At 37.5% G+C, this 27,966-nt stretch overlaps 2 protein-coding genes across 2 annotated transcripts; both read left to right on the top strand.

The window, feature by feature from the left end:
* Positions 1–1,382: 1,382 nt before the first annotated feature.
* LOC108608209 (probable G-protein coupled receptor CG31760) lies at positions 1,383–27,817 on the top strand. The gene is given in 14 exon segments (XM_033294726.1): positions 1,383–1,475; positions 3,748–3,983; positions 15,722–16,102; positions 16,371–16,557; positions 19,748–19,949; positions 20,016–20,406; positions 20,490–20,788; positions 20,843–20,996; positions 24,340–24,449; positions 24,518–24,669; positions 24,745–24,946; positions 25,729–25,978; positions 26,045–26,232; positions 26,314–27,817. Coding segments are annotated over 12 exon segments (3,225 nt in total). The 5' UTR covers positions 1,383–1,475; positions 3,748–3,983; positions 15,722–15,748; the 3' UTR covers positions 27,050–27,817.
* Positions 21,746–24,274, top strand: LOC108608207. Its single transcript, XM_017999482.2, has one exon. The coding sequence runs from the start codon at positions 21,824–21,826 to the stop codon at positions 24,236–24,238; it is 2,415 nt and encodes an 804-aa protein (XP_017854971.2). The 5' UTR covers positions 21,746–21,823; the 3' UTR covers positions 24,239–24,274.
* Positions 27,818–27,966: the final 149 nt, after the last annotated feature.

Here is a 27,966-nt window from a genome sequence, read left to right as displayed (position 1 = left end):
ATTACCTCAATCCTAACCTCTCACAATCCAGCCCACTATGTAACAACAATGATATTATTACAATAGAACATCTCTTAAACTCATGCCCAGCAACAAGCAATAATTAAACAAAACATATTCAAAAACACCAACCCACTGGACCTACTCGCCCACCCAGACGCAAAGAGCATAGGAAAAGTTTTACTTTTCCTCAAAAAATCAAACTTATACCACACAATCTAAAGTAACTAAAATATAATAACATTAAAAATGTAAATATATCAACTATGCAAATACGAAATAGACTAATTAGCAAATACCAACAAAATAGCCGAAGGCCTCGCTGCTAGTGCTACTAGCAACTTCAAATAATAATAATAATATTGCGCTTTATATAATCATCTAATGATTATTCGATGCAGACATTTCAGTCATGAACGTAGTCAGACTTTTCACACAACAAAGCTGTATGAGAGATCGGGGTCGTATAGTCTCTTGACCCTAAAACAAAGTGACCCAGACTTTGTTTTAGATAAGCCGGTTTTAATAGATTAAATAATCTTTTTATAATGTAATTAAGAAATCCACTTGGGTAAATAACTGAAACAATACAAACTAATAGCTTTATAGTTATGGATTCATTGTTTATTAGTTTTATTTTAATATTAGCTATACTAGTTGAGTCCACTGTTGGTACTCAACAGAAAAAGATTTGCACAACTGTTAAAATTATCAAATCTCTTTTTGTTGAATTTATATCTAGCAATTGCTATTAAGAGCAACAATTAACATATTAATAAACATCATAATCATCATATTAACTTCACAATTAGTTGCTACTAAAAATATGCAAACTTGCCAAATTTGAAGACTGCCGCATCTATAAAATATCTCTAGCACATTTTGAAATTGTTCTCTAATTTTCCGTAAGCCGACGCTTGCTTCACTGGCTGTGGACCGAGCCAGCAAAAAAGCTTTTTTAGCGAACACCACAGGTGTTTGTGGCCATGTGGCACAGCAAATAACTAAAAGAGAGCGGCAAACAGCAACAGGAGCATGTGTGGTGAATTTGGAAGAGAATACGTTGTCACACACTCACACACACACATGTCGAAATATCCTTGAAAGAATAGCATAGCCTGAACTAAGCTAAGGAATGTTGTGCGAGGACCTGAGGTTGTGTTAGTGCGGCTGCTTGCAACAAATCAAATCAAACTGATAAGAACGCTGACAACAGCAACAGTAACAACAACAACAACAACACCACGATGATGGGAAACAAGTATACGTTCGAACGCCGAACGTGCGCTCACGAACGAAGGCACGCAGCCCACGAAGGCGATAGCATTTTAGCTGCGAGTCCTGCTGGCAAGGATAACACGGACAGTTCGTGGCGGAGTTGCGAATGCGTTGGTTGTGCGATGAAAACTTGAACGGAGCAAAGGACAAGTGTAAACGCGACGTGTGAAGAATTTTCACTGAGTCCATGTGTGTGGGTGTGTATGTGTGTGTGTGTGTGTGTGTGCAGCTTCTGCCTGCCTCTTAAATATTAAACTCTGTGACTGTGTACTCAACTTATTGTGAAACTTTTTGTTGCTGCTGCTGTTGTTGTTGTCAAAAAAAAACGAAGGTTCGACACTGGCAGTCAATTTTGTGGAAATTTAATTAACAGTTCAGCAAATACAATTGAATTTCCCAAAATAAAAATATACAGTCAGGGTACCTATGAGCAGAAATCTCTATATGAGCGAGGTTAAGCATCGTTTTTGTGTATCAAATGAAATTCGAAGTGCGTTTTTGCATTTAATGGCAGCGTTTTTGCTTTTTGGCGCTGTTGAGTAACAAGCCGTGAGTCGCAAATGGCGCCGCGTGGGCGTCTGCTACAAAACGTAGAAAAATATACACATACATAGTATGTATATACATATACTATATAGAGCCACAAACATATGTACACATGTATGTGCTTCCCTCCACGCATAGACAAGCGCAAAACATCTGAGAGATATTATTTACAGGTTGTTCTTGTAGCGGTTGGCCTTGCTCTCGAGCAATAAAACGGACAATACAGGAAAGGCCGTAAATGCGTAAAGGCTACCGAGCAGGCACTAAGTCTACTTTCTGAATGAAAACCAATTCGGAATAGTTTTTTTTCTTAATTTTTTAAATTCACGTGTTTTTGTAACATCGCTGCTGCGAGCCCATTGCCGTTGTTGGTCTCATTACTTTCAACTGCCTCTTCATGCGAAATCGACTTAGAAAACTCACAGATTTACGTCTGTCCCACTTCAATGTCACTTTTAATGCACCAAACAGAATCGCACGCGATTTTCCAAGCCATTTACTTTGTATTCATGGTCACGTACTATGTACCTTTTTGTTCAATTTGTGCGGGAGGAAAATTGCTGAGCACATGCCAACAAATTAATTGTAATTAACTTTGTCCGCTAGCAAACAGAAGCAACAAAAACAACTAATACACATTTTTGTGCATTTTGCAATTTGTTAATGGGTGGCAACAGGTGTCCTGCGACAACTACATACAATCAAATACAGTCAAGGCTCACACCTAACAAATACGCATAAAAATTTTTACTTTGCGTTGAGCTACTGAACTAGGAGTTAACATTCAAAAAACATTTTTCACCACCAACATTGAACTTTCAAAGCACTGCTTTGCATAATTAACAATAATCTGGCATTGCCAGCTGATTCTCTTTTTTACGACTGTTGCACTTTTGGCAAAGTTGGCCATTAGTATCCCTTCAGTACGACTATTAGCAATTGGTTATGTTGTTTGAGATTTCATCAATATAAAGCCTGCAGCGAATTCATCAACGCTTATAACTTCGTTCAAATATAAGAGTTCCAGGCTTTGATCTCCCCTTATTAGTTTCGCCAACGATGGTGACCGGTAACCCAATGAGCCGTACTAGAGGGACTATCAAAAGTTTTAGTATGGGCAAAAGTTGGTCCAAAGTATCAATGTATCAGCCATGCACTGCAATTGGCGATGTGTAAGCTGCTCGGTTACATTATTAATAAATATTTAGCACCGACAATGGCTTAAAATTACATTGCAGAGTATTTATGAAAGTTTATTCAGTAAAAATGTTGTATAAAATGCCAAGCAGTAGCCACCAATGGATATCAATACATAAAATTAAATTCCCGAAAAATCTCGCTCTTTCGGTTTAACCCCCAATTAGCTTTATGAGCTCACACACATACGCACAAACTCACAAGTAAGCTTATATTTATGTCGTTCCTAAAGCACATAAGCTTCTGCTTTATAAAAGCCGTAATAGTTATTTATAAGTCAAAGTAGCTTAGACTTTAAACCAGAAGCAAATGTGGACTGCCTGAGTATTGCACAATCAATGAACACTAACTACTTATAAATTTCTTCTTTATATACCTAATATTCAAATTTCTTATGCGCACTGTCAGGCAATTTGAATTAAAGCAGATAATAAAATCAATTGAGAAAAAACAAAGCAGTAAAATCAAATGAAAAAAGAAATACATTATGTGTGTGCGCAGTAATGTGTTTTATGCCACGTGAACAGAAATAACAAGAAAGAATTTAAATTGAACGCAGCCAACTTTTTAATACACTTTGACAAGAAGAAGGCGTTAAGCAAGAAATTTAAATTTCAATATTTCCGAAATAAATTCCATCGTGAGTCGTTCGAGAACTTGCTAAGGCTTTTTTTTTTTTTTTTTTTTGCAATTTTTGAAAATAAACTACCTTTTTGGTTCTTGTAGTCTCACAATCGACTCAGCTTGGCTTGGTGTTTCATACGGTCGCACAACTTCGTGATACCCTCTTCCCTTTTTTATAAAAATGTCAAACTGTATAAAAAGGAAACAAGACAAGCATTGAAAATATAATACATAAAATATTAGAAGCGACAGCGAAACAACAGCAAAACACAGGCAACGATTTATTCAGGCGTTAACATGATTTGAGTTTGCTGGCATCTTTTTCTCTCACAACTGAGGTAAGTTCCAATTCATATGAACGATGTAGAAAGGCTGCTTATTTTAGCGCTCACAGCTATGCTTTTTTTCTATATATAAGCAAATTCATTTTCAAAATTAGTATACATAATTGAACTTGCTACATTATTCACGCAGTGAATTGTTTGACTAGCTGGCCCTTTTGGCTTTTAGCCGATCCGAAAGCCTAATAAAATTAAGTAGCTTTAAAGCTGCAAGCCAATTTTTAGATGCTATGCGTATTGCTCTGGCAACGCCCACATATTCGTACTTCATGGCAAGGCCCATTTTATTTATGCATAAATATTTTGCATAAGTATCGAACGACTGGCGCTTCCTCCTTCTCTCTCTATATACATGTATATTTCTTTGCCTCATCCCATCTCTGTGTTCATTCACCTTTTCAAACGCACATTTTACACTTGAGACTGTGACAACAAAAATAAGAACTACAACAATGTCGAACAGTTAGTAATGCTTTTTCAGTAAAAAAAAACTCAAACTCAGTAGTTTGCTGACCCTGAGTATGCAGATCGGAGCTCAGCATGCGCCATATTTATGCTAATACCTGGCATAATCAATACGAAAGTATTGATACATTTTTGAGGCTGGTATTGTGACTGACAGTTTTGCTGTCAATTTACATATAATCAATTTAATCAATATCTATAATCGATTATAATCAAAAAGTATGTTTAAGAAAGATCTTCGAAATATATTCAAGTGTTGTCACAGTAATGTATTTATTATTAATAGCCTCCAATGTTAACATTATATATGTATATATAATATAAAATGCTGTAATATTCGTTCTTAACACTTCGCTTAGAAAGTTTCTCCTACGATTATTGTGACTAGCGTTTATTGGACTGTTATGCAATTTGATTTAACAATCTAATTAGTAATTCGGTTAGATACAGCAAACAACACATGCAATTCTCAATTTGTTAAATTTCAATTTGAAAAGAACTATAAAAATTATTTGAGTTTTTTTGTGTTCCCCAAGCACTCCCCTGGCATTTTAAATTGAAATAGAGCTTCTGACTTGATATTTTGTACACGCATACATCAATCATATCACACGTTGTTAATAACATGCTGCAATACAATGGACCTGCTTTTATAAGAAGCGTATACGTAATAAGTATACGCGCTATTGCTTTAAGTACTACAAGCGTTGGTTGGCTGTTTGTGGCATGAAGCACTTGCTATTGTTGCACAATTACCACGTGGCTGTCAGCCGACAACTAGGACTCTAGCGATAAATATTAATGACATCGTTGGGGCGCTTGCCTGCTGCTTCACTTTGATTGCTTTTACACTTGTCAATTGTGGCCAGCCCCAAAATTATACCCAACCATCAAAAATAGCAATCCAAAAACACTTTTGGTAGTAAATATAGGATTGGATACTCATATCGAAAAAAAAAATGGTGAAATATATTGCACTGGGTTGGTAAATTAAGTAGAGCTATGAACTAGTGTCTAGTCCTATTCGCTTTAAGCTTGGCAGAGTAATACCCACCACATACAAATTTTAATCTAAGGGGCAACAAATTGATATTAAATTCCTCTAACGCGAACAGTCATTAAATTTGTGTTGTGGCCAAGTCCTAAAATCAATAAACTCGTTATAGCAATTATTTTTTGGTATGTGTATTTTCTATTATTATTATTATTTTTAGTGGTATTCCTAAGTGGGTCGCGATCAACTTATATATATTTATTTTGTCTTAATGATCAATTGGAAAGCAACATAATATTATTGCAGTCTATCTATTAGAATTAGGAAAATTAATTACATTAATTATTATACATATATTATTACATTGCATATCATTAGCAAATAAATAAATTAAGTTGCTACAGTATTATGGACACACTTACAAGTAAAGTTGTCATAGGGATTATACTTATTATAGGAGAGTTTATACTTATTATATCATACAAAATTCTATATTAATATGTAGTCATTAAAGGCTTTATATATTATTGTTTTGTCATCGAGAATTTGACCCTAAAATAAGGTTGACCCTAAATATTTCAATGTAGATTTACCACAAAATAAGTTTCTCCCTGTTAACATAATAGATGTTAACGTCATACTGTGATCAGGTTAAATATTAAAGTCAGACTGAAGAGCCCCATTTTAATAATTGAGTTTTATACTACAATTTTCACAAGGAAATGGAATGTAAGTTGTACTATTTGCTTGTGACATTTCACTGTAAGGATACAAACAGTACTGACCTTTCATTTTGAAAAATGCTTTGAAAAGTCTAGCAAAGTGTTGCATAGAAAAAGTTAGAGGACTTAAGTCTGTCACCTTTGATTTGAAGACAACCCGAGTTTCTCAGTGTTCGGCTGAACAATTGTTTTCTCACATATCCAGACAGTATTTACCTTATATACATATATATATAATATATATAATATATCTTAAACCTTAAAACAGTCTATAGTCTTAGCTATTGTTGGCAAAATTGCTTACAGCTGAATCGCCTGAACGTTAGGCACCCATTAATGCTGAAATAATTCGAGCCATATGCAAAGTTTCAAGTTTTAGCCAAATGCTAAAACTACAACAACAACAAAAAACAAGTGGACGCATTAAAGTTGGGCGCAACCACTTTTATATATACACTTTGACTAGACCATTGCAGCAAGCACACGCACGCACCAAAAACTCACAATGCACATACACACAAAACAGCCAACGCGTTAGAGCTCGTTATCGCTCGGCCGCCGCGTATGTCGGCAGCGACGTTTGTATGGCGCGTCAGCAAGCGCACCCCGCTTTCTATATTGCAAATTAGAATGTGAATAATTCCTAAGTTATTTATTCGATCGTTCTGACATCGCTCAAAAGCATGATAAAGCGTACTTGTAATTTTTTTCAGATTTTCAAATATTCTTAAATTCTTAATATTGTGGGTGTAATCTTTTTTTTTACTTGCTGGGGAGGGGTGACGAAAAAAATAAAAGCGATTTGTCCTGGTTATAGAAGGACCTACATACCAAGTTTGGGAGCTGATCAAGAATATATATACTTTGTGGGATCTGCCACGCCTTATTCTGGCTGTTACATACATTTGCTCAACTTCATAATACCCTTTTCCATTTATTACAAAAATGTCAAAGTGTATAAAACATGTACAAAAATAAACCAATTCACGTGTAAAGCTAAAGTGTGTTATGGACATGAACAGCACATTTTTCTAAAAATATCCCCACAAGGTATAAAAAAACATCAACATAAATAGCTTGTAATCTGTGGTGGACAAGTGACAATGGCTAACATTTTTTTGAGTTTACACTTTTTACACATGTATATATATTAAAAGCTGATTTTTTTAGCTACCTTTGCTACTTTTGTTGTGGTTGACAAAAGAATTTTTAAAGGCAACAAATAAATAAATGGGAGCCTTTGAGTTTTTTAAACATCAAAGTTATTTTGATTGGTAACGATTATCATTTCTGTTCGAGTTTGTTAAGCATTCGCAGTGAGTCAACAAATTGTACAAAATTGTTTGCTGAAATTTGTGTTTGTTCAATTCTTATTCCCCACACTTTGCTTAACTTTCGAACTTAAGCTTTATCATTGTCAATAATTTCATGGCACATTCTCTAATAGCGTCTTTCGATTTTTTATCAGCGAAAGTAAAAACAATGCAACATTATCATGGTTATAGGAATGCAATGCGTATCATAAGCTAAATCCATACGTACACATATAATACATATGAAGCTTATTTGGCCTTATCAATGTACTATATATGTACAAATTGGCTGTCGCCGTTAGCTGATGATTGGTGGCATCTTGGCCCGCCTATCAAACATCTCAAATCTAGGGGCAATCGGACAAAAAAATTAGTTTTGGTAAGCATTAAGGATCGCAGATAAAATAGGCGAAAAGTAGGACAACTCCTGAGGCTGTGCATTAATTTAATGAGATTTTGTTGGTTGGACTTTGGTTTTGTGGCAACATCTCATTTGGTTTAAGTGTTAGCTGACGCCAAAAAAAAGGAAATGAGAACGTTTCAACGCCTTTCTAATATAACAGCCCCAACTTAGCTTTGCCTTCTGCTGAGCGCTGCTTTCATTTAGTTGCCGCCTTTTGCTTTGACTGACAATTTTTTTTGCCTCAGTTGCCTGCGGCCAGCACATCGCAACTCAAGCGGAATAAGTGAAGTTGTCAGTTGTTGATGCTCTGACTTTGTTTTCTCTGGCATGAAATTTACATAGTGTATGTATATTTGTATGCAGCTGATATGGCCATTATTTGGCTTATCGAAAATTGCTTAGTTAGGAAATATATGTCGCATTAACGTTCAATGAACTATAAGTCGTTTGTGGGTTTTTCCAATTTTAATGAATATTAAGATATATTGAGTATATTGAGTTGTTGAGGAAGCATGTTATGCAGTTGATGGACACCAAGCTGTAAGGCCTAAAGTAAACGACTTCAAAATGCACTTAGTCAAAAGCTTTGAGTTGTATTTACGGCTTAGTCTAGTAATGTTTAAACTAACTCTTAAATTTCTCGTAAGCCTAAATTATTTACGCAATAATATTTTGAAAATAAAGTTTAATTGTATGACATGTAAAATAAATACAATCGAAAAAAAACAATACTTCAGAAAATTGTGATACTATAAGTTCAGAATTGTTTGTTTTATTGTCAATGAGCTGTCGAACTGTTTCATTTATTTTTATATCCTTTTGATATAATTATACAATCTCTCCTCAATCTCAGATTATGCTAGGCTTATTTATTTATGATTAAATTCTTTAATTTCTTAGTTCCTGCTAGGGGTTCACGAAATTGTGTTCCTTTATCTCTTTATATTTACACAACTATAAGCGTATAATCATTATACACTGCATGAGTCCCTCCGACTAATCTGTGCTGATTCAAAAAACTTTATTCCGTGATCACCACAGAGGCCTCAGATTTCATTATAAAGCGATGTATTCTAACTTATTCGACTATGAATAAAACAATAACTCAGATCGTTGCAACAGATGTTGCATATATTCAACAATCCCAATATATAAATAATAAATATAAATTAATTCTAAATTATTTTTAAATTTATTTTTTTATTATTAATATTAATATTTATTTATATTAATTCAGTGTCTTGTATGCAACCGACCGCACTTTCCATTGCTCTTTAACTTTAGCATCAGGTTTCAGGTTGAGCTTTAATTCAAATCAGGGGTGCCACAGAAATCTAGCGGAATCGCTGTTGCGGAATCTAGCGGAATCGCTGTTGGCACCATTGAACGCGATGTTAAATTTTTATCTATATATTAAAAAACATAATTTTAGATCTCTGAATTTCTTACACAACTTATGTTTTCAGAAGTTCATTGAGCTTAAATATCGCAAAGCCCTCTTTGACTTAAAAAATGTTTACTTTGTGCATATTTTAGATGTTTTGAAAAAGAAAGAAAACCCTCAAGTAAACTTAATAATGACAAAGCGTGCATAAAAGCAATAAAGAACCCTTGAAATTTGCTCTCAAGTGTGTCTTTTGTTGTTCTTGTGCTCGCAGTTTCTGCACTTTGTCAAAAGTCCAGCGTCTGTCCAAATACCAGCAGAAGATGACCAAAGCAAAGAAATTACAGTAACAAGCGTGTTGGAAATTTTATACCCTCTGAGTCTTGTGTCGCCCTTAAAGAAAATCTACATACCAATGTTGATTTATGTCCTACTGAGATCTTGTTCCTCTTCCGGAATGATTTGGAGTAATCCACTCGGTTTGTCTTACGGATTAGGAATATTTGTATGTTCTTTATAAGGTCGAAAAAGCTTCCTGTTCCCTATTACAAATAAATGCAGGCGATGCTTCGTGCTTGGCAGACAAGAGTAAAGCATAAAACGCAGCTGCTGCGCATTTATATATATATATATCCTTATACCTACATTATATTTTTTCGGCTTTTATACATAGCTATAATGTTTTTATATGGTAAAATAACTTTAAAAAAAATGTGTAAACAAAACTTTAATAAAACAAGCAAAACCAAGAACGCGCGCCAAAGTTTGTCGCAACAAACTTTTAGATACATACAATTTGACTAGGCCGTCGCACTATGGGAAATCTGAGCAATTTGTGAGGCCAAAATTAATAACACAAAAACGAATAAATTTCAACACAAAATATTTCAGTTCCGTTTTGTTCATGGGGCTTATGTGACCTTAAGGTATTAGATTTGAAATAATTGTGGGCGTGTCTCCGCCCCTTTAGGTAAAAAAAAAAAAACAATTTATTTTGAATTTTAAAAACAGTATGTTAAAATGATATAACACATGCTTAAATAATTTTATAGGATATTTTAGACGAAGGCTAGGCATGGCACGCCTTTAAAATACTTCAAATTGGAATTACAATGCTTTCACATTGTGCTCGAGCTCAATTTTTTGATTTCATCCATTAAAGCCTTTATTTGAATTTCTTATTCTGTCTCAGGTATGGTCCTGTGAAAAAAAAAATATTAAAAAAAACACTTCCTTGTGTTTTTCTGAACCGCTACATTGCATTTTACACACAAATCTTCATTTTAAAATTTCAGGTTATGTCCTTAAAACTTAAATATCTCGCAATGTGGTTAAAAGTGGCTTTTCTAACTATATCCGTTTAAAAGAGAATTAAATAATATATATATAATAATATAATAAAAAATAAAACCCCCACTTCTTCGGATGCATTCCAAAAATATCTCTTTTTTTGCGTATTTGTTAATTTTTGATGAACTTATAAATTTCACAGAAAACTTAGCAAGTTCAAACTCACGTGCTTTGCTATTGCAACAGCTGTGTTCGACAGCTGATATGACAGACTTGTCTATAACGACTCGGCTTGTTTCTCTGATCAAGAATATATACACTTATTAGGGTTTCCCATGTCTCCTTCTTTCTGTTACATACATTTGCACAATGATATCCATTTGCCTTCTTTATAAAAATGTCAAACTGTATACAAAGTTTTCAGCAAGCTTATAACGTTTTTGCCAGGCCTTTATGTTGTATTCTTTTTCAATGTGGGTTAAAAGACTTCCTCGTTTGTGCGTTAGAGTAAACAAGCTTTGAGCAGACGCTCTAACACTGACATGCGATGGCATCCCTTACGATGCTCCTATGTCATTCTGGCTCTTTGACCTATGAAAGCTGCGGCACTATCTTTATGACAGCTGCTGCACTGCATCCTTTTTAGCTAAGCATGTTCTTATCAGCTTTTGCACATTTGTGCTTTATTTTTGGTTTTCTATTTCGCACATTTGCCAGCTAGACCATTGAGTTTAAGACAAGGTTTTGCTGATTTTGACAGTTTTCTTTGTCATTGATTTTGGATCATAATAATTTGATATGTGCTTTATGAGCCGGAAGCACACTGGAATATTACCAAAATTAAAGCATTAATGTCCTGGAACAACAACAAAAAGAATAACAAAAGCAACAATTGTCTTTGCAATGCATTTGATTTGATTTTTATGACTTGTCTTTTTATTTCTTTATTAACGTGCGTCGCTTATCCAGGCTATAAATTGTTTATAACCCTAAGATATTCTCAATGCGTGCCTTACACTTAATCTATAGGTTCCCAAAGCATTCATTTTTAAATACGTAATAAGCTAAAATTGTTAAACGTGATTTAGAAAAAGGACATGTAGTGTATTAAAAATATACACACACATACTAAGCCGCAGCTGCCGTTAACTTATACTGCAAAGATAAAGAGAGAGGGAAGCACTCGTTGACATGGCTGACGTCACGTCAATTGCAGTCTGAATATAAGATGGTGTAATTAAAAGCCAAATCAAGTGCTATTATAAAATAACAACAACAGCTAAAGCTTGCTATGTGTGCACTTTCACTAATTATACTCAAGAGGAAAAACTCAAATATGCACTTGATGGCCCTCCACGTCCTATTGAAATAGCAGTAATGATTAGAGATGGTCTCGTGCCAGTTTCCCAACATGAATACGCAAGATCAAGTTATAGAAATAAGATAAGTTGGCGGAATCGTCAGCAAGCCTGGAAAGTAGTAGTAGAACACAATCGAATTATAATATCGGTATCGATAAGTAGACGTTTACCTGATCCCTTAAGAATATATCTATATACTTAGTATAAGCTAATTTTGCAACATTTGATTGTCAACTTTAATTTTAATTCAGCATTGAACTAACTATGGTAATATTTGGTCATAATATTTATTTAATGCCCAAATTTAAGTAAGGAAATGTAAAGATCACAGTTTAAAACCTAGTCACGTTCACACATAATGTTAGGTAAACGTAAATAAATATGGAATTCACAAGTGCACAAATACTTACCCGCCACTACTTTTAGACTCGTCCACCATAGACAGACATGTGCTTGGCAAATAAAAAGGCAAACAACTCAAAAATACTTGTGTCTGCAGCATAAACTCATGTCTGAGCTGTGATGCACTGTTGGCAAGCTATCAAAGGAAATGACTAAATAAACGATGGAAAATGTAGAACTGTTTTTATGAAATTATGAAGGAAGCGCTTTCGCTTTTAAGTCTGCATTGCTATAAAATTATTTCCTGACAAATTCACATTATTTCCTGCTAAAAGTGTAGTAAAATAGGTCAAAAGAGTTTAGAAAGTTAGCTAAGATGCTGTTAAGATAAAGTTTTCAAATTATTTGTAACTTTAAAATTGGTATGGCATGTGTAAACTTCTTGAACAATCTATAAAACAAACGCCAACATTTGCAACATTCTACACGAAAGTAAGTGGTTTGGTCAATTAGTCGGCTTTTGCCTCACTGAGCGCATTACATATCAGCGCACAATAGTATGCTATAAAATGAATGATGTTGCGTATATGTAACAGGGAAAAGATCCGCAAGACAAATTTTACAGATTGATTGTCCGTTTGTCTGTATTAAGCAACAGAATCTCTGACAGTATTTGAAAACGAGATAAAAGCTTAATTTGTTTTATCTGTTATCTTGAACCTTTAACTCAATGTTCCTGTCCTTGGTTTCAGATACTTATATTGGCAAGCAATGCCAATTAAAATAAGCAATAGTTTTGAAAAAAAAAGCCTCATTTCATATAAGATGTAAACTAAAAAAACTTTTTCGAGCCATGTAGAGTGATTCATTTCTTGTAAAATTAGTCATATATGAATAAGCACAAATACGCCCTTTACGAGAAGGCCACACATGATTTTCAACAGTCATTTACGAAATTTAGTTTATGCTCATTCCTTAGGCAACTTATTGCAAAGATTATCTTACTAAAGCTTGAGTTTAACAGGAGCTATAGAATATTGAAGTTCGATGCAGCTAAAATAATTAAAATATCCAGTTTCGAAATCTGCCATAACTTTCATATTAAGAAGTGTTGATTTGACGCCTGTGCATTCCTTCTAAAGGATAGTAATAGATTATTTTTAAATTTTATTACACACAATTTTGAATATGAAATATTTTAATAATTTTCTTGCGATTAGAAATTATTTTTACATTTATTGCACTCAAAATATGGCCGTATATCCTAAAATCCATATTTTTGAGAACTATGATTAAGATTTTTGTTGAGCTAGGGACTTGTCGGTAGCTACATTGTTGCGAGTCGCGATTTAACGGCCGAATATATATTAGAAAATAACGAGAATTTTCTTTATTATATATATATTTATTACTGCCTTCTGCAGGTAATGTGTGTTTTGTTTAGTTATTTTTACAATGTTTCGTACATATATGTATGCTGCACGGCCGGCTTTTTGTGTCTGTTTCAAAGATCAAAGGTAAAGTGTGTGCTCTTACTAACAAATAATTAAAGGCACGCCGTATTAATTATTATTAGTAAGTAAAGCGATTAGAAGCGATAAGTCAAGCGACGGTACGACCGGATTGCGAGAGGAAAGGTTTAACTAGTGAGTTCGACCATCGTATGTAAGTGTAGGGAGAGAGTTATAGGCACGGCCAAAAAATTCCTAGCGCAAAGAAAAGAGCGCTTGAGCTTCTTCAGCGCTTGGTAAAGCCAAAGTGCGAGCTTAACCTAAATCAGCTGTTCGTAGCTGAGGAGTAACTTTATTGGCCTTGCATGACCAAACAATTTTATAGAAAAAACATAATTTTTAATAAAAGGAACAAACGTGTCGAATTTCTAAATACCTTCTGTCTGTCCCTTGATGTAAATCATTTCCAAATCATGATAAAATTAGTTTTCGGCTGATGGAATCTTTTTGATAAACAACCTAACATGTTGTTAAACATAAGCAACCAACTTTCAGTACTTACTAATTAAATACAGCAACGAAATTCAAACAGCAACAACAGCTGATATTAATATTATATAAGACTTATATGCACACGCACATTTACATATAATTAAACACCGGACGTGTCTGTTAGTTATATAACTTTAGCTGGGCGTGTGGGTGTGCATTTTGAAATGGCATTGACGATTAATTTGCATCCAACTGGGCACAAGTGGCTCACGCTTGGTTGTTAGCAGCCACGCCTAGTGGGCGTGGCTCGAACTTCGCTTTACAATGCAAAGTAACTAGCTGTCAAAAATAACCAGCCAAAGCAGCTCGGCAAAGTCAAATAAAACAGCAATACGCTGTTTAAATTTTTTATTTGTGTGGTGACTGGTCGTCAATTTAGAAAGGAAATTGAAATAGTAAAATATATGTAGGGCTACAAAGAACATAGTTCAAAGTTTGATTATCAAGCAGCGCTAAGTAGCATTTAGATATCGGTAAAAGTAGTCTTAAGGTACGAAGAATGTGGCAGATGATGGGACAATAAATAGATTAGATTAAGATCGATCCCAGCTAATAGAGTACTGACCTGGTTGAAAAGTAAATTAAACAAGAAGAGGTTAGACGGATCACTATAAACACAGACATAATCAATGGGTCTTTGCATCTAAACAGATTTAAATGCAGTTGTGCTCCGTACAAACTCTATTGGGATAATCGCATAACTCGCACTCGTCTTAGCAGTTTGAAAGCTGCAGCCTAAAACTAAACTCAAACTACAAATTTAGCTTGAACTTATTACCGCTTTAAGTGCAACTTGCAACTTTACAACAGCCATGTCCACGATGAGCTGCTGCAGCATAGTGTTAATTACACTTTAGACACCTATCAAATGCCATACTAAGTGTAACTAAGCTTGCCTGAACAAATTAACCAGTTCATTAAGCCAATTAAATAAGCATATTGCTGGCAAATCAATTACGGCTTAACTGAACTCTGCTTGTAAATATGGTGAGGATAATTCGGCGTTAACACCTTTTATAAAATACAGAAAGGAGTATCTTAAAGCTCTTCATTATTTATCTGTGTATTCGTTCGTCTGTCTTTCTGTATGCACATCAAGACATCATCAGATAAATTTCTCAGTATCTAAGTTGGTATGTAGATCCAGTTCATTTTGGAATTTTGACTTTTCTATCTCCTCCTCCACCCCCAGTTTTTAATTTGTTTCAATCTTCGCAGGGTTCAAGTTCGTATTTTTAATACAGAGAACAGCAATCCAGCGACGATTATGACGCAGCTCTACTACACAAGTTTTGTTTGTATTTGTGTGTGTTTTCTACGATTCCCTAGTCAAAGTGTATGCACAAGTTGGTTGCTGTTATCTTAAATTCACGGTTGTTCTTTTCCTCGTTTGAATATAGTTAAATACTTAAAAGAGCATTATTTACAGGCTTTGCACTTTACTCACACTCTTTGCAGCTGAACAGTAGCAAATGCAATACAAAAATGAAATGCAGGCTCAATCCAGGCATACGCAGATGGAGTCAAGCGGAGCAAGCCGTAACGGAGACGGCGACATCAGTTGCCAGTTGTGGTCAACAAGTGGCTGGAGCGAGAAAACAATTGGTGTGGCTTGGGGTAATGTTGCTGCTGCTGCCAGTTAAGCATGCAAATGCAACGATATCTACAGCTGCAACAACTTTAACAGCAAAGGCAACACCATCAGCAATTGCAACACCAACAGCTACAGCAGCAACTGACGCAAAAGGAGCCACAACTACAACAGCGGGCACATCTGTTACCACTAGCAATCCATTCAAGGACATTGTACGCATTGGTGATGGCAGCATTGTCAATCGTGTAAGTAGTGTGGCTATCAAGATTGGGAAACAGCATTAGCTCAACCAAAAACTTTGTCAATGCAAAAAATAAAAAGAAAACATTATAAGGTTTCTCTCAAAAGAACTCGAACAGCGTAAAAAAATCGTATCAATTTATGTTCAATGCGTTTGTAAGCACATTCACCATTGTTTTGTATTTAAATATGTTTATTGTATTTCTCTCTCTCTCTCTCTCTCTCTCTCTCTCTCTCTCTCTCTCTCTCTCCATTGCAACCTCCACGCTTTAGCTGGCCATTGAGCAATCGCTGGTAACCATTCACGACATTGCCACTGAGAATTTGGGAACATTGTGCATCTCAACGCTGTTTCGACCGCTTCAAGTGCCGCTTAATTCTGAACGGTTTGAGAGCTCTAGACAAAAGGCAGATTTGGCAGCTTCGATATTACAAGAAGTGGGCATTATACGACATGGAGGTAAAATTACTAAGAAATTAACGTTACAAAAAAATGGTTTTACTTGGCTGAATTCTTAATTTTCGTTTCATACGTTCAGAACAAAATCAATATCACTACTCCTATTTACTAAACTGAAATAACAAACCCAAAGGCCCTTTTTTACATCTCCACTGGTCCGCATTTTATATGCCTAAATACGCGTTAAAAGCCTTAAAAATATATTCAGAAAATATAAATAAAATGTATATTCAATAATTTCTTAATATTTAATATTTCTTAAATTTATTCGATTTGCTAGTAGCTTCATCCGAATAATTTAGGCGTGACAACAAAATTTGAAGCACTGAGACTACAAGAGAGAGTCAGATAGTGAGGGAGGAAGTGTTATGGCGCTGGTGCAGTATTGTGTCGCACATCCTGTCTCTCAATGGCAGCATCAACAATGAACGCAAATTTGTTTTCACTTTATGTGACTTTTTGCTGACAAGTCGCACCTTTTTAAGCTCTACAAAGAAAGATTGTGATAGAAAGAGATAGAGAGAGAGAGAGAGAGAGAGAGAACGAAAACACAAATCGAGCACTGGTTATCAGACAAAGGAAAACTTGTGAGCTTCAACAGCTTAGCCAGCTGCTCTACAACTTGTTGTTGCTATTGCCCTTGTGTTAGCCTGCGTTAAGTTCATTGTGCGTCTGTTGTCCTTGACTACACACACACCCACACACATGCACACATACATATATACATGCATATACATGTACAAGAACAGTGAAAGCTCCGTCTGTTGTCAAGGCTGCCGCTTCCCTTGTCTGTACCCGGGACTTGGGTCTGCGTTCAGGCGCTTGCCGTGACAGTTAGTCGCCTGCTGTCTTTCAGCCTTTGGGCTCGACAGGCACGTATTTGTGGCGCATCAAACGTCCAACCCATCCGTTTGGACTCTGCTCCATATGCAAATATTTAATTTAAAGTCCTGCGTTGTTACATATGTACATATGTACGCCATCTCCATGCTTCTCTTCGTCATTGATTCGTTCTGGAAACAGCTTCAAAACGATAAACAATCGTTTACGTAAGAACAAGTAACTGCTGCCATTGTGTCTCGTCCCTTGTTTATGTGAATCTGTTTGTTCCTCAGATTCATTGTGGTGTTATAGTAAAAGTGTTGACTGCGTCCAAGCTGCGCTTGATTGATCTGCCTTCACGAACAATATATATCTAAGCAGTAAGCTAAACACGAGCTATCATAGTACAGAGCATCTACGCTGCAGCGCCATTTATGTTACCATTAACTATTGTATGCTGATTGAATTTAAAGCTAAGCTTAAATATTGTGAGCTTATATCGTATTTTTTGATTTGCTGTGAGAAACAAACTCAAACTGCAAATTGTGTGCCTTTAGCATTTCTAATCTCTAAAAAATATTTCCCACATTCAATCGACTCATTTTGTCTACTCAGGAAATATATACATAATGAATACATACTGACAAAATAGTTGCCATCCAAAATATATATCATAACGGCCAATTTTACAAAGTAGCAGCCATGTTTATTAAGAAACCAAGTGCTGAAAAATCGCACAAATTGTCTACACTTGTGATAGTTTAAGCTTGTTTACTACTGCCATCAACAACACTTGCCACATGCACGCAGCCATCAACATTTGGGCAATAAATTTTCTGACAGAAAGCAAAAGCGCAACGACTGCAGATGATGAATGACACACATGACATACATACAACTGTGCGTGTATGTGTATATATACATAAAGATGTATGTATGTGTGTGGTGCAGAGAATTCGTTGACAATTAATGGCTAAAAGATATTTGGCGTAGGACTCGAAGGACTTTGTTGACAACATTTACTTTGAGGCTGCGCGAATATGTGTGCGTTCCAACTGGCGATGGCGTATTTGTTTTATGTTTCCCAACAGCTGTAAAAAACTAAACTTAAAGCATACTAAACATAAAATGCAACTGACAGTAGTATTTATTAATATAATGCGCACAAGCTGTAAAACGCTTTGCAAATGAAAATTGAGCAAACCAGTCATAATCTATATTCGTATATGTCGTACTTAAAGTTGCTCTAATCGAATTTGAATAAGTTTACTTATACGAAGTTTACTTTGGAAACAAAGGCACAGAATATACAGAAATAAGCATGAAATTAAATTTGGCGCAGCCAACTTTTGTATACACTTTGGTCAGTAAGTCAATACAAACTCACACCACCACATGTAATGGAACGATGACTCTTGATCGCTGCTATATATAGAGTACAATTTAATTTAAATATTTTTAGAGCTATTTATCTAATTGTAAGATATTGTTGCTTATACAAAGACACGAGGTCAAATCCACTCAGATTGCCTTGCTGATTAAAAATATGTCTCCTCTTCCATGTCACATAAACATTGCACACGCTCAAGATGGTTTTTTCCATTTGCGTGAAAATGTGAAAGTGTATAAAAATAAACTTTTGACAGCTCACACACACATGCGTACATACAGTTGTTGTTGTGGGTACAAAGGGACACTGCGCTGCGGCATAAGCCGCGCATATTAATCATTGTTGTTAAGACTAAGGTTATAAAAAAAGGAAAAAAAATAAAGTACATATTCCAGTCGCTTTGTGAAACAATGACAAGGACAGATGCTTGATAGCCTTGATTAAATATTCAAAATTAATATTTCATGCTTTTATTTCCGCCTGTCATTAAATTAAATAGCTTGTACTCAAATTTGTATACAAAATGTTGCTTATTATAGTTTAATAAAAATGATCTGAAATCGTTTAGTTTCATATGAAACCCTTAAACTCTACAAGCACCATGAAATCAAATTTTTCTTTTCTAAAGACTGATACTTTTATAAAAAATAAAAAAGGAGGTGTGGCAATCTGCCTTTAAGTGCATATTTTCTTGATCAGCAAGACAAACATAGTCGATTGAGACATGTCCGTCTGTATTAACAGCAAGGTCTAGACTCTAGAGCATCCGTATTTGATATGTAAATGTGTACTCCTATTCCAAAAGCTGTACTTTACTTTCCTGCTCCTGTTCTCGACCAATGTCGCAAATATGGAAACGGTCAGATAAATAACTTCGAATATATTCAATATTGATAGCGGGATGCGCTAGAAAAAGTCACTTGTCTTTTTAATAAAAAATGCAATAAAAGTTTGTTAAAACCCATACTTAATTTCTAGGTCTGTCGGATGCACTGGCCAAGGGCTTGCTCAGCGATGAATACATAAATGGTGCACGCATTTTGGCTTTGAATCTGACAAACGGAGCACTGCAGAGCTATGTGTGGTGGGTGAAGAGCGGCCATGATAAGTTGGGCGAGACGCAGCGATACGAGGAGGAGGGACTGCAGATAGGCAAAAAACCGGCGAATATCTATCCCTGGTGGGTGAAACAAATGCAAGCAAACCGATCGAACCTTAATATACTTGCGGGCACATTTTGTTGCAGGTTTGATGATGAGAGCAGCACGCCCACGCTACGCTCGCCTAAATTCGCGCCCAGCCCACCAAATAACTACTACAAAGGGTGGTGGACATATCCATATTTCTCATGTGCCTTAAGCAAATGGCTGGTATCTTATAGCATTGCCATACCACCAGTGGGCCGACATGGACTGCGGGGCTTCATCAGCGTGGATATCGATGTCACCTGGCTGCGTGTCAATCAGTGCGATGCGGTGCCCTACCGTTTTGCCACTCAGCAGCAGCAGCTGCGCCAGAGGCAAACCACACGACGCTCCCCAGTTGCAGTCACTAGCAGCAGCAGCAACAATGTGGACACCATAAAGGATTTGCAAGCATTCCACAGCTCGCACAAATGCCATCGTGACTCCATGGTGGTAAGTCCACTGCCCAAGCGATGCAAAACTTAGTTGTAACTCTCTCTCTCTCTCTCTCTCTCTCTATACCTCTGGGTATGCAGTGCGATTATCGGCAGCCCAGCAACGCAGAGGCGGCCACAATAAGCAGCGGTAAATTATTGAGCAGCATATCGAGCAGTTGGTCGCGAGGCTCTTATCAATGCCTCTGCAAGGACGGCTACTATTCGCTGCGTCATCCGGACGGCTTCAATGGCACCATTATGGAGATTGCCTGGCAAGAGCATCAGGACAATATAAGCAATTACTATACAAATGTCTTCAAGTGCTTACCCTGCGCGCCAGGCTGTGAGACTTGCACAGGCCCAGAGCCCTGTCTAGCCAATTATCACTGGCCCTTCAGGTGAGTGTGTGTGGGTGCAAAAAGTACACATGTAACTCAAATTTGATTCTGCAGAATATCTTTGCTTACAATTTCCATTGCCTGCGCAATTGGCACCTTTCTGCTGGCCGGATATCTCTTCCGTCATCGTCGCGTTAAAGTCTTCAAGGTAGCCAGTCCCATATTTCTGATGATCACGCTCATTGGCTGCGCCATTATGTATCTTGAGGTGAGTTGTTTTACCTGCTTAACCCATTAACCGGTACACATAAAGCCCATTAGGCCTGCATTAGACAATAGCAAGCTAGCAGGCTAATGTGACAAAAGGTCTCATTTACAATTGACCCATATGTAAGCCACACCCGGTACCCACCCGGCACCCGTGGATTACCCGTGCACATTGTGTTGCAACATAAAACTCCTTTTTATAGCTTTTTAAATGCGGCTTTCAGCAAATGCTTGTGAGGTTATATAAGCTAATACCATCTGTTTGCTACGGTTTCTCATCTGTCATATGTCAATTAACTTTAGTAATACTGTTCGTATTCTAAAATAATCATATATAATGATCTTATATTAAGACTTTACTATGCAATATTATTATGAAAAAGAGTAAAATTTCAGTATAAGATTTGGAGACCCTAGTCGTCACAGACCAGCGGTGGTTGTTATATTTTGAAAGTCCACATTAATTACAAGGTATACAAAAGTGGCTCAACTCCAGGTACAGCCTGTGTGCTATTGTTTAACCGAATGCTGTCAACATTAGCCAAACGACAAAGGCAGTCCCAGTGGGCGTATAAAAGTCGTATAGCAACAATGGCAAACATAGTAACAAAACGCCAAGAACAATAAATGGGTTAAGAGCTTAGTGAACTGCCAACAGCGGCCAAAAGAGGGCGTGTCGAATGTGTTATGGCAACCAAGGAAAAACAAATGAACGTCACTGATTTTCTAATCAAAGTGAGTGTACGTGTCTCTGTCAGTGTGTGTGTGTGTGCGTGTGTGTGTGTGTGTGTGTGCAGGTGTGTCAAAAAAGAGCTTACAATTGATAAGATGAGCTACAATCAGAAAACACATGACAGTGAAACTGAAGACATTGAGAAAGTAGACGACGAAGCCCTGCAGGCGGCTTTGCGCGATCTGGTTCAAATACCCGACATTGAGCCGGAAAGCAAGGTTGAGAAACAAATTAGTTTTCATACAGAGCCGAAGCATGAAAGATGGCTAGAACAACTAAGAGGTCGGACACAGCCATCCATAGAGCCTCTCATGTCTCAAAAGCCGAAAAAGGACGATAAATGGATTACGAAACATAAGAAATTAACTGAGCAGCCAGCGGCTAAGCACGAAACTTGGGCAGAGAAGCTTAAAGCAACAACCCTAAGCAAAACTGACAAAAAGTCCATAGAAAAAAAATTTGAGTTCCAAATGTGTGCGGCGCAAGCGAAGCTAACCGCATCCGAGCTGCATTTCAAGCATCTACGCATTGCAGCTGCTTCCAAGCCCAAGAGTTTTGAAGAGCTCTGCCACAAGCCCGCGCACATGGCCAGCACACAAACGCTGACTGTACAGGCAGCTACAGTAGCCACTGGCACTGAGCTAACCCACGTTGAAGAGGCTGTCCAAGCGGTGTTGCAAGAACAGTTGCCAGCGTCACAATTGGGCAATGTTATAAATATTATAACAGTGCCTTCGTTTCAGCGTGGACTCAACTGTCAAAAAAGCAATGAAAAGGATGAAAAGTCTTTTCACTTGTTGCCCATCAAATTTCCAATCCTGCAACGTTTAACTGAGAAGCTAGCCCAGGAGACAGAGAGCCCTGTTATAACACCCATAGCCACACCTAGATCCAGCGAAACCTTTATCAACACCGCTGTCCTAATTGCAGAGGCTCCAGCTTCCTTGGGTGTGGTAGCGAATCCAATGTCACTGCTGCCAAAAACTGAGAATGTATCCCACAAATGGATCAATAGTGGTCTATTAATTGTAGCACCGGATAACCCGGAAATAGATGCTAAGCCAGGACCACCCGCATCAACCGTCTCCGCACCAGAACCAGAAACTAATCCACTAATCCAAACTAATCCAGAAGCTGCAACTAATCCACCTGCCATCATCGAGCCAGAGCCCGAGTCGATACCATTTAGTGGATCTCCCACCATAGAACCCAATTTGGAAGAACCGAAAAAGAGTACTGTAGAGAGAAGCGAAAGCAAAGGCACATTGACAATCATTGGACGTTCCACACGCATAACCACACAATATCAAGATCACTGCCATGTCGATCGCAAGGACTCTGGCATTAATAAACGGGCGAAACGCAAGCTTATCGTTGCCTGCGTGCTCTGTCTGGTCTTTATGGTCTGCGAGGCTGTAGGTGGTATTCTGGCCAATAGTCTAGCCATTGCCACTGATGCAGCTCATTTGTTGACCGACCTGGTTAGCTTTCTCATATCCCTTTTCGCATTGCATCTGAGCTCGAGGCCTGCCACGCAGCGCTTGAACTTTGGTTGGTACCGGGCCGAGGTGATTGGCGCCATGATCTCTGTCTATTTCATTTGGGTCTTAACAGGAGTACTGGTGTGGATGGCAATAGACCGTTTAGTGAAGGATGTTCATTATGTAGACGCAAAAATAATGCTTATATCCTCCGCTCTGGCCATACTATTCAATCTCGTAATGGCGGTGCAACTTACCTATGGCAGCGGTAACGCCTTCTATAAGGCTGGCGATTTACGCAGTAAGCTGCGAAGAAGAAAACCAGAGCCACTGCAGATTGAGAGCGCCAATAGCAAGCAGAACTTCGAGGATCCCCACACTGCAGTTAAGCCAGCCGAATCCGATCTAATGCAAACAACTTTGCCTGTACAATATGCCCATGGACATAGTCATATGCCGCAGGAGAATATTAATGTAAGAGCCGCCGTTATCCATGTTATGGGTGATTTGATACAGAGTGTGGGCGTTTTTGTGGCTGCAATTATTATTTTCTGTAAACCAGACTTGTCATACGTTGACGCTATATGCACTATTCTGTTTGGGTTGATTGTGCTTGTGACAACCTTTCGCATTCTCGTCGATGTGTTCAAGGTTCTCATGGAGGGTTCGCCAGACTATATGGATTATGAGGTTGTTAAGAACACATTTCTCAGCATTGAGGGCGTAGTGCATGTGCATAATTTGCGGATCTGGGCATTGAGCATCAATAAAGTTGCACTCTCTGCTCACTTGGCCATAGAACAAAACGCTGATCCTCAGCTCATTCTTCAGCAGGCGAAAACCTTAATACACCAACGTTACAACCTGTTCGAGACGACTATACAGATCGAGGAGTATAGACCTGGCATGGAGGACTGCGACCAGTGTGCGACACCTCCCAAGTCTAAGCCAAAATCTAGCAATAAAAGAAACAGTACGGAAACTGTTTCACATCGCATAAAACTAAAATTCTCGAAACCTAAAAAATAGTTATTTGAAGAAAAAAATAAAACTGTTCTACTATATACAAACTTAAAAGGACCATTTTTTCTTTATTTGAATTAAGTTTTCCAATTTTATTCATTTTCCAGATGGTTGCAATATTTCCATTTCTGGACACCAGTTGGTGCATTGCTACAAAATGGACGCGTCATATGGGCTTTTGTATTACCTACACTTCGTTGCTAATGAAAACTTGGCGGTAAGCTAAATAGATTCAGTTTCAAAACTTTATTGTATACTAGTATAACTTCCCTGAACATCACACAGGGTCTCATTGACTTATCGGGTAAAATCTGCGCACAAAATAAAACTGAACGATCAGCAACTTTTGCAATGGATGGTGCCCATTTTGTTAGTTATGTTGATCTATCTGGGTACGTGGACTATCTCAGCCACGCCTTTCGCAGAAGTGGTAAGTAGTCTAAGAAATCTTTTTACTTTATATAAAACATCCGATAATTAAATTAATAATAAATTATTTTAAATATGTAAAGAGAGAGAGAACCTTAAATTTAAGCAGTGCTCGTATAACTGGTGGGATCACAGTCTGGCCATCGGCGAAGTCCTTTTTCTGGCCTGGGGTATACGCGTCTGCTACAATGTCCGCAATGCCGAGAGTCTCTACAACGAGGCACGCTTGATTTCATACGCCATTTACAATATCGCAATTGTAAACATTGCAATGGCTGCATTCCAGTAAGATTCCTGCACACACACACACATACACACACGCACACATGCTTACCTTGCAGAGTAATCTGGCACGTTTGTGGGCTATTGAATGCGGACGCCCGCCCCGTCACCCCACAGATTTAATTAAATTCCTTGTTCCGCTGTGGTTCTCGCTCTGGAGCATTCAGCAATGGCTATTATGCTGCAGCTTTGCATTGCAAGCCCCTCCAAATTATGATACTGCTGAAAGCAAACTATGCACATTTGCTCACATTATAACGATGATTGCTCATAAAAAGCGTTTGCTGGATTAACTTCCTATTATTAAAAATAACAAGCGCAAGCGAAACCACGCGTTATAGTTTTTCACAGCAAGCTTTGTGCATACATACACTTTGACTAAGACATCGCAGCAAACACTCATATACACCTAACAGCTTACGGGCTTAAATCGATTCCAACCCCCCCCCCCCTGAGTTCTTGGTGTTCATACAGACGGACAGGCAAATATGGCCATTTCCACACCGCTTGTCTTGCTGATCAAGAGTATATACTCTTTAAAGGGTCTGCCATGACTTCTTCTATAACTTCTATGATACCCTTTTTCATTTTTTATAAGAATGTCAAAGTGTGTGAACAGGAAGCCTCACATAAGTTTGAAATTGAATTTTTCATTGAAAATTTAGTTCCTTTTGGTTAGATTGCAATAATTTGTAGAGTAAGTTGATGTATCTATACATATGTGTCTATTGATGCTTACCATTTGATATATTGCATATTAATGAATTTTTTTGTCCTTTTCAAAGCGTTATGCTGTTTCCGAATGCTGGACCAGATTACAAATATATGCTTGGCTTTGTGCGCACCCAATTGTCTACAACGACAACAATTGCCTTGGTGTTTGGTCCCAAGATAGCGCGCGTGGTCAAAGGTCAGGGCGACAAATGGGATCAGAAGGCAAAGGTGCGCAGCATAACGGCATCTTTCTCACTTAATGGAGTGGGCCTGGTGCCAGAGGAGTCACCAGACTTGTATCAGGAGAATGAGGAGTTAAAAGTAAAATATAAACCAAGCATGTTGTTCGATTTTTCTAAAAGTGTGCCGTTTTTTCTTTTTCTTTAGGAACAAGTGCAAAAGCTTGCACATCAAATTGAATTCATGAAGACTGTACATATGCAGATGAACAACCGGCATTTAAAGCCCAAGCCTGGTGGCTACTTCACAATCACTTCGACCTCATTCCAAGCGCCTTTTAGTAAGAACACGGTATCTACAGCTCAAACACAAACCGGCAAGGAGGAAAACAGCGGGTCTGTATCTAAGCACCCGCATTGTAATTATTATATATACTTATAATTATGTATTATGCATATTACATGCGCATTTTAAAGGCTGGCCGGCAATGCGACGCCCACGAAATGCAAATCGCCCAAAGGCAAAGTCTGACGAGGTCAACGAAGTGTTAAAGATTGCTCAATAAGTGTGGCTGACCAACATGGAATGGTCGTAGACGATGCAATTGATTTCAGTTTTAAACCAGCCGAGGCCGAAACAGAGACAGAGAAAGAGAAGCGTGATGACAGCGAGGCCGCATTGCTGCAACAATTTCGCCGCCTCTTTGCACCCATTGTGGATGAGAGTCTGCAGCTGTACTATCAAATGAATGAACAGTCAGACGATGATGAGGCGGACGTGCAACATATACGCATACATAGCACCGTAGCAAAACTATGTGAGTTTACCAGCAGTGAGGAAGAAACTCTAGTGACGCAACTGCATTCGCCAGAACCAGTGCGGAAGAGACACGAGTTGCCGGCGTCTCCCACACACAGCTCACTCTCATCTACCTCAAGCAGCTGCCTGTATGCGATGCTTACGCCTACGCCAGAGCGTCCTGGCGGGCTGTTGTTGCTGCCCCTGGAGTCTCCGATGTCTGCGGACAGTGAGCGACAGACCATCACCGAGCAAGTGCAGCTGCATGTCCCACCTGTGGAATGCAGCAATAACAACAACAATATGGATGAGGATGAGAACAGCAGCCACAACAACAATAATACCTCTTGTTCGCTATCCTCCACGCTGACAGATAGCAAAACGCTGGACGCACGCACGCCTATTGTGGTGTAGCTGGAATCTATTGATCGTTTGACGGGTTTGACGAAAATGGAGGGCAACAGTCGCTTTCTACTTTACATGTGATTTGGTTTATACAGTTTTATTCGTTGAAACTACAACAAATAATCGCTAAATGAAAAACTAAATTGAATAATATTTGTGTGTTTATGTAAAACTTTCCCTCTGCAAAATGTATGAAATGCTGTACTGGCTGCTAAGCAAGCGCACATCCAGTTCAGCATTCTAAATGTTCTTTTTACAAATGAATTCATTTAAGCTTCTTAAGCATACGCCCAATCATTTTCATTTAAATTTTGGTTGCCATCCATCAGACAAACAAGCCAAAACAAAAACCAAATTATACACTTTGAGCAAATTTTTTCCACTTCGGTCGGATTGTTTCTTACTGGTGTTGGAGCCAGTTGAAATAAGCTTGTTTAAATAAGCTTATCATTTCGCATATGCTCATAGAGCTTTGTCATAGAGATTCGTTATTATTAGCCTACATTAAACTCTTTACAGCACAGGAATTTTTCTTTTTGTTCACGTGCACCCAATCACAAAATCAAACGTGTTTTTTTTTTGTTGGCCTTAGCAGTTAGTCGAAATTTAATTTAATAGCCACATTGTAAAGCTTTTGTCGTACATCTAATAATTAAGAATAGCAAAGAGTCGATTTTAGTGTAAATCCCACATTGAAGCTTTTAGCCTAACATTTCTAAAATCATAAAAACGGTTAACAGTTGCGCAATTTAAATAAATACTTGTGGACATTACGTAAAAACAACTTAATATATTAATATATAATAAATTGAATTCAAAATTAAGTTAATGCTAAATTATCGTACACATTATACAAAATCAAAATTGCAAAATAATAAATATTTAAATAATATAAAGGATTAGAAATATATATTAAGTTTTGCCTT

The sequence above is a fragment of the Drosophila busckii genome, unplaced genomic scaffold (genome assembly GCF_011750605.1).
Source record: "Drosophila busckii strain San Diego stock center, stock number 13000-0081.31 unplaced genomic scaffold, ASM1175060v1 chrUn_07, whole genome shotgun sequence".
NCBI lineage: Eukaryota > Metazoa > Arthropoda > Insecta > Diptera > Drosophilidae > Drosophila > Drosophila busckii.
Note: the sequence above shows the minus strand (reverse complement) of the source record. Positions and strands in the feature narration are given on the sequence as shown.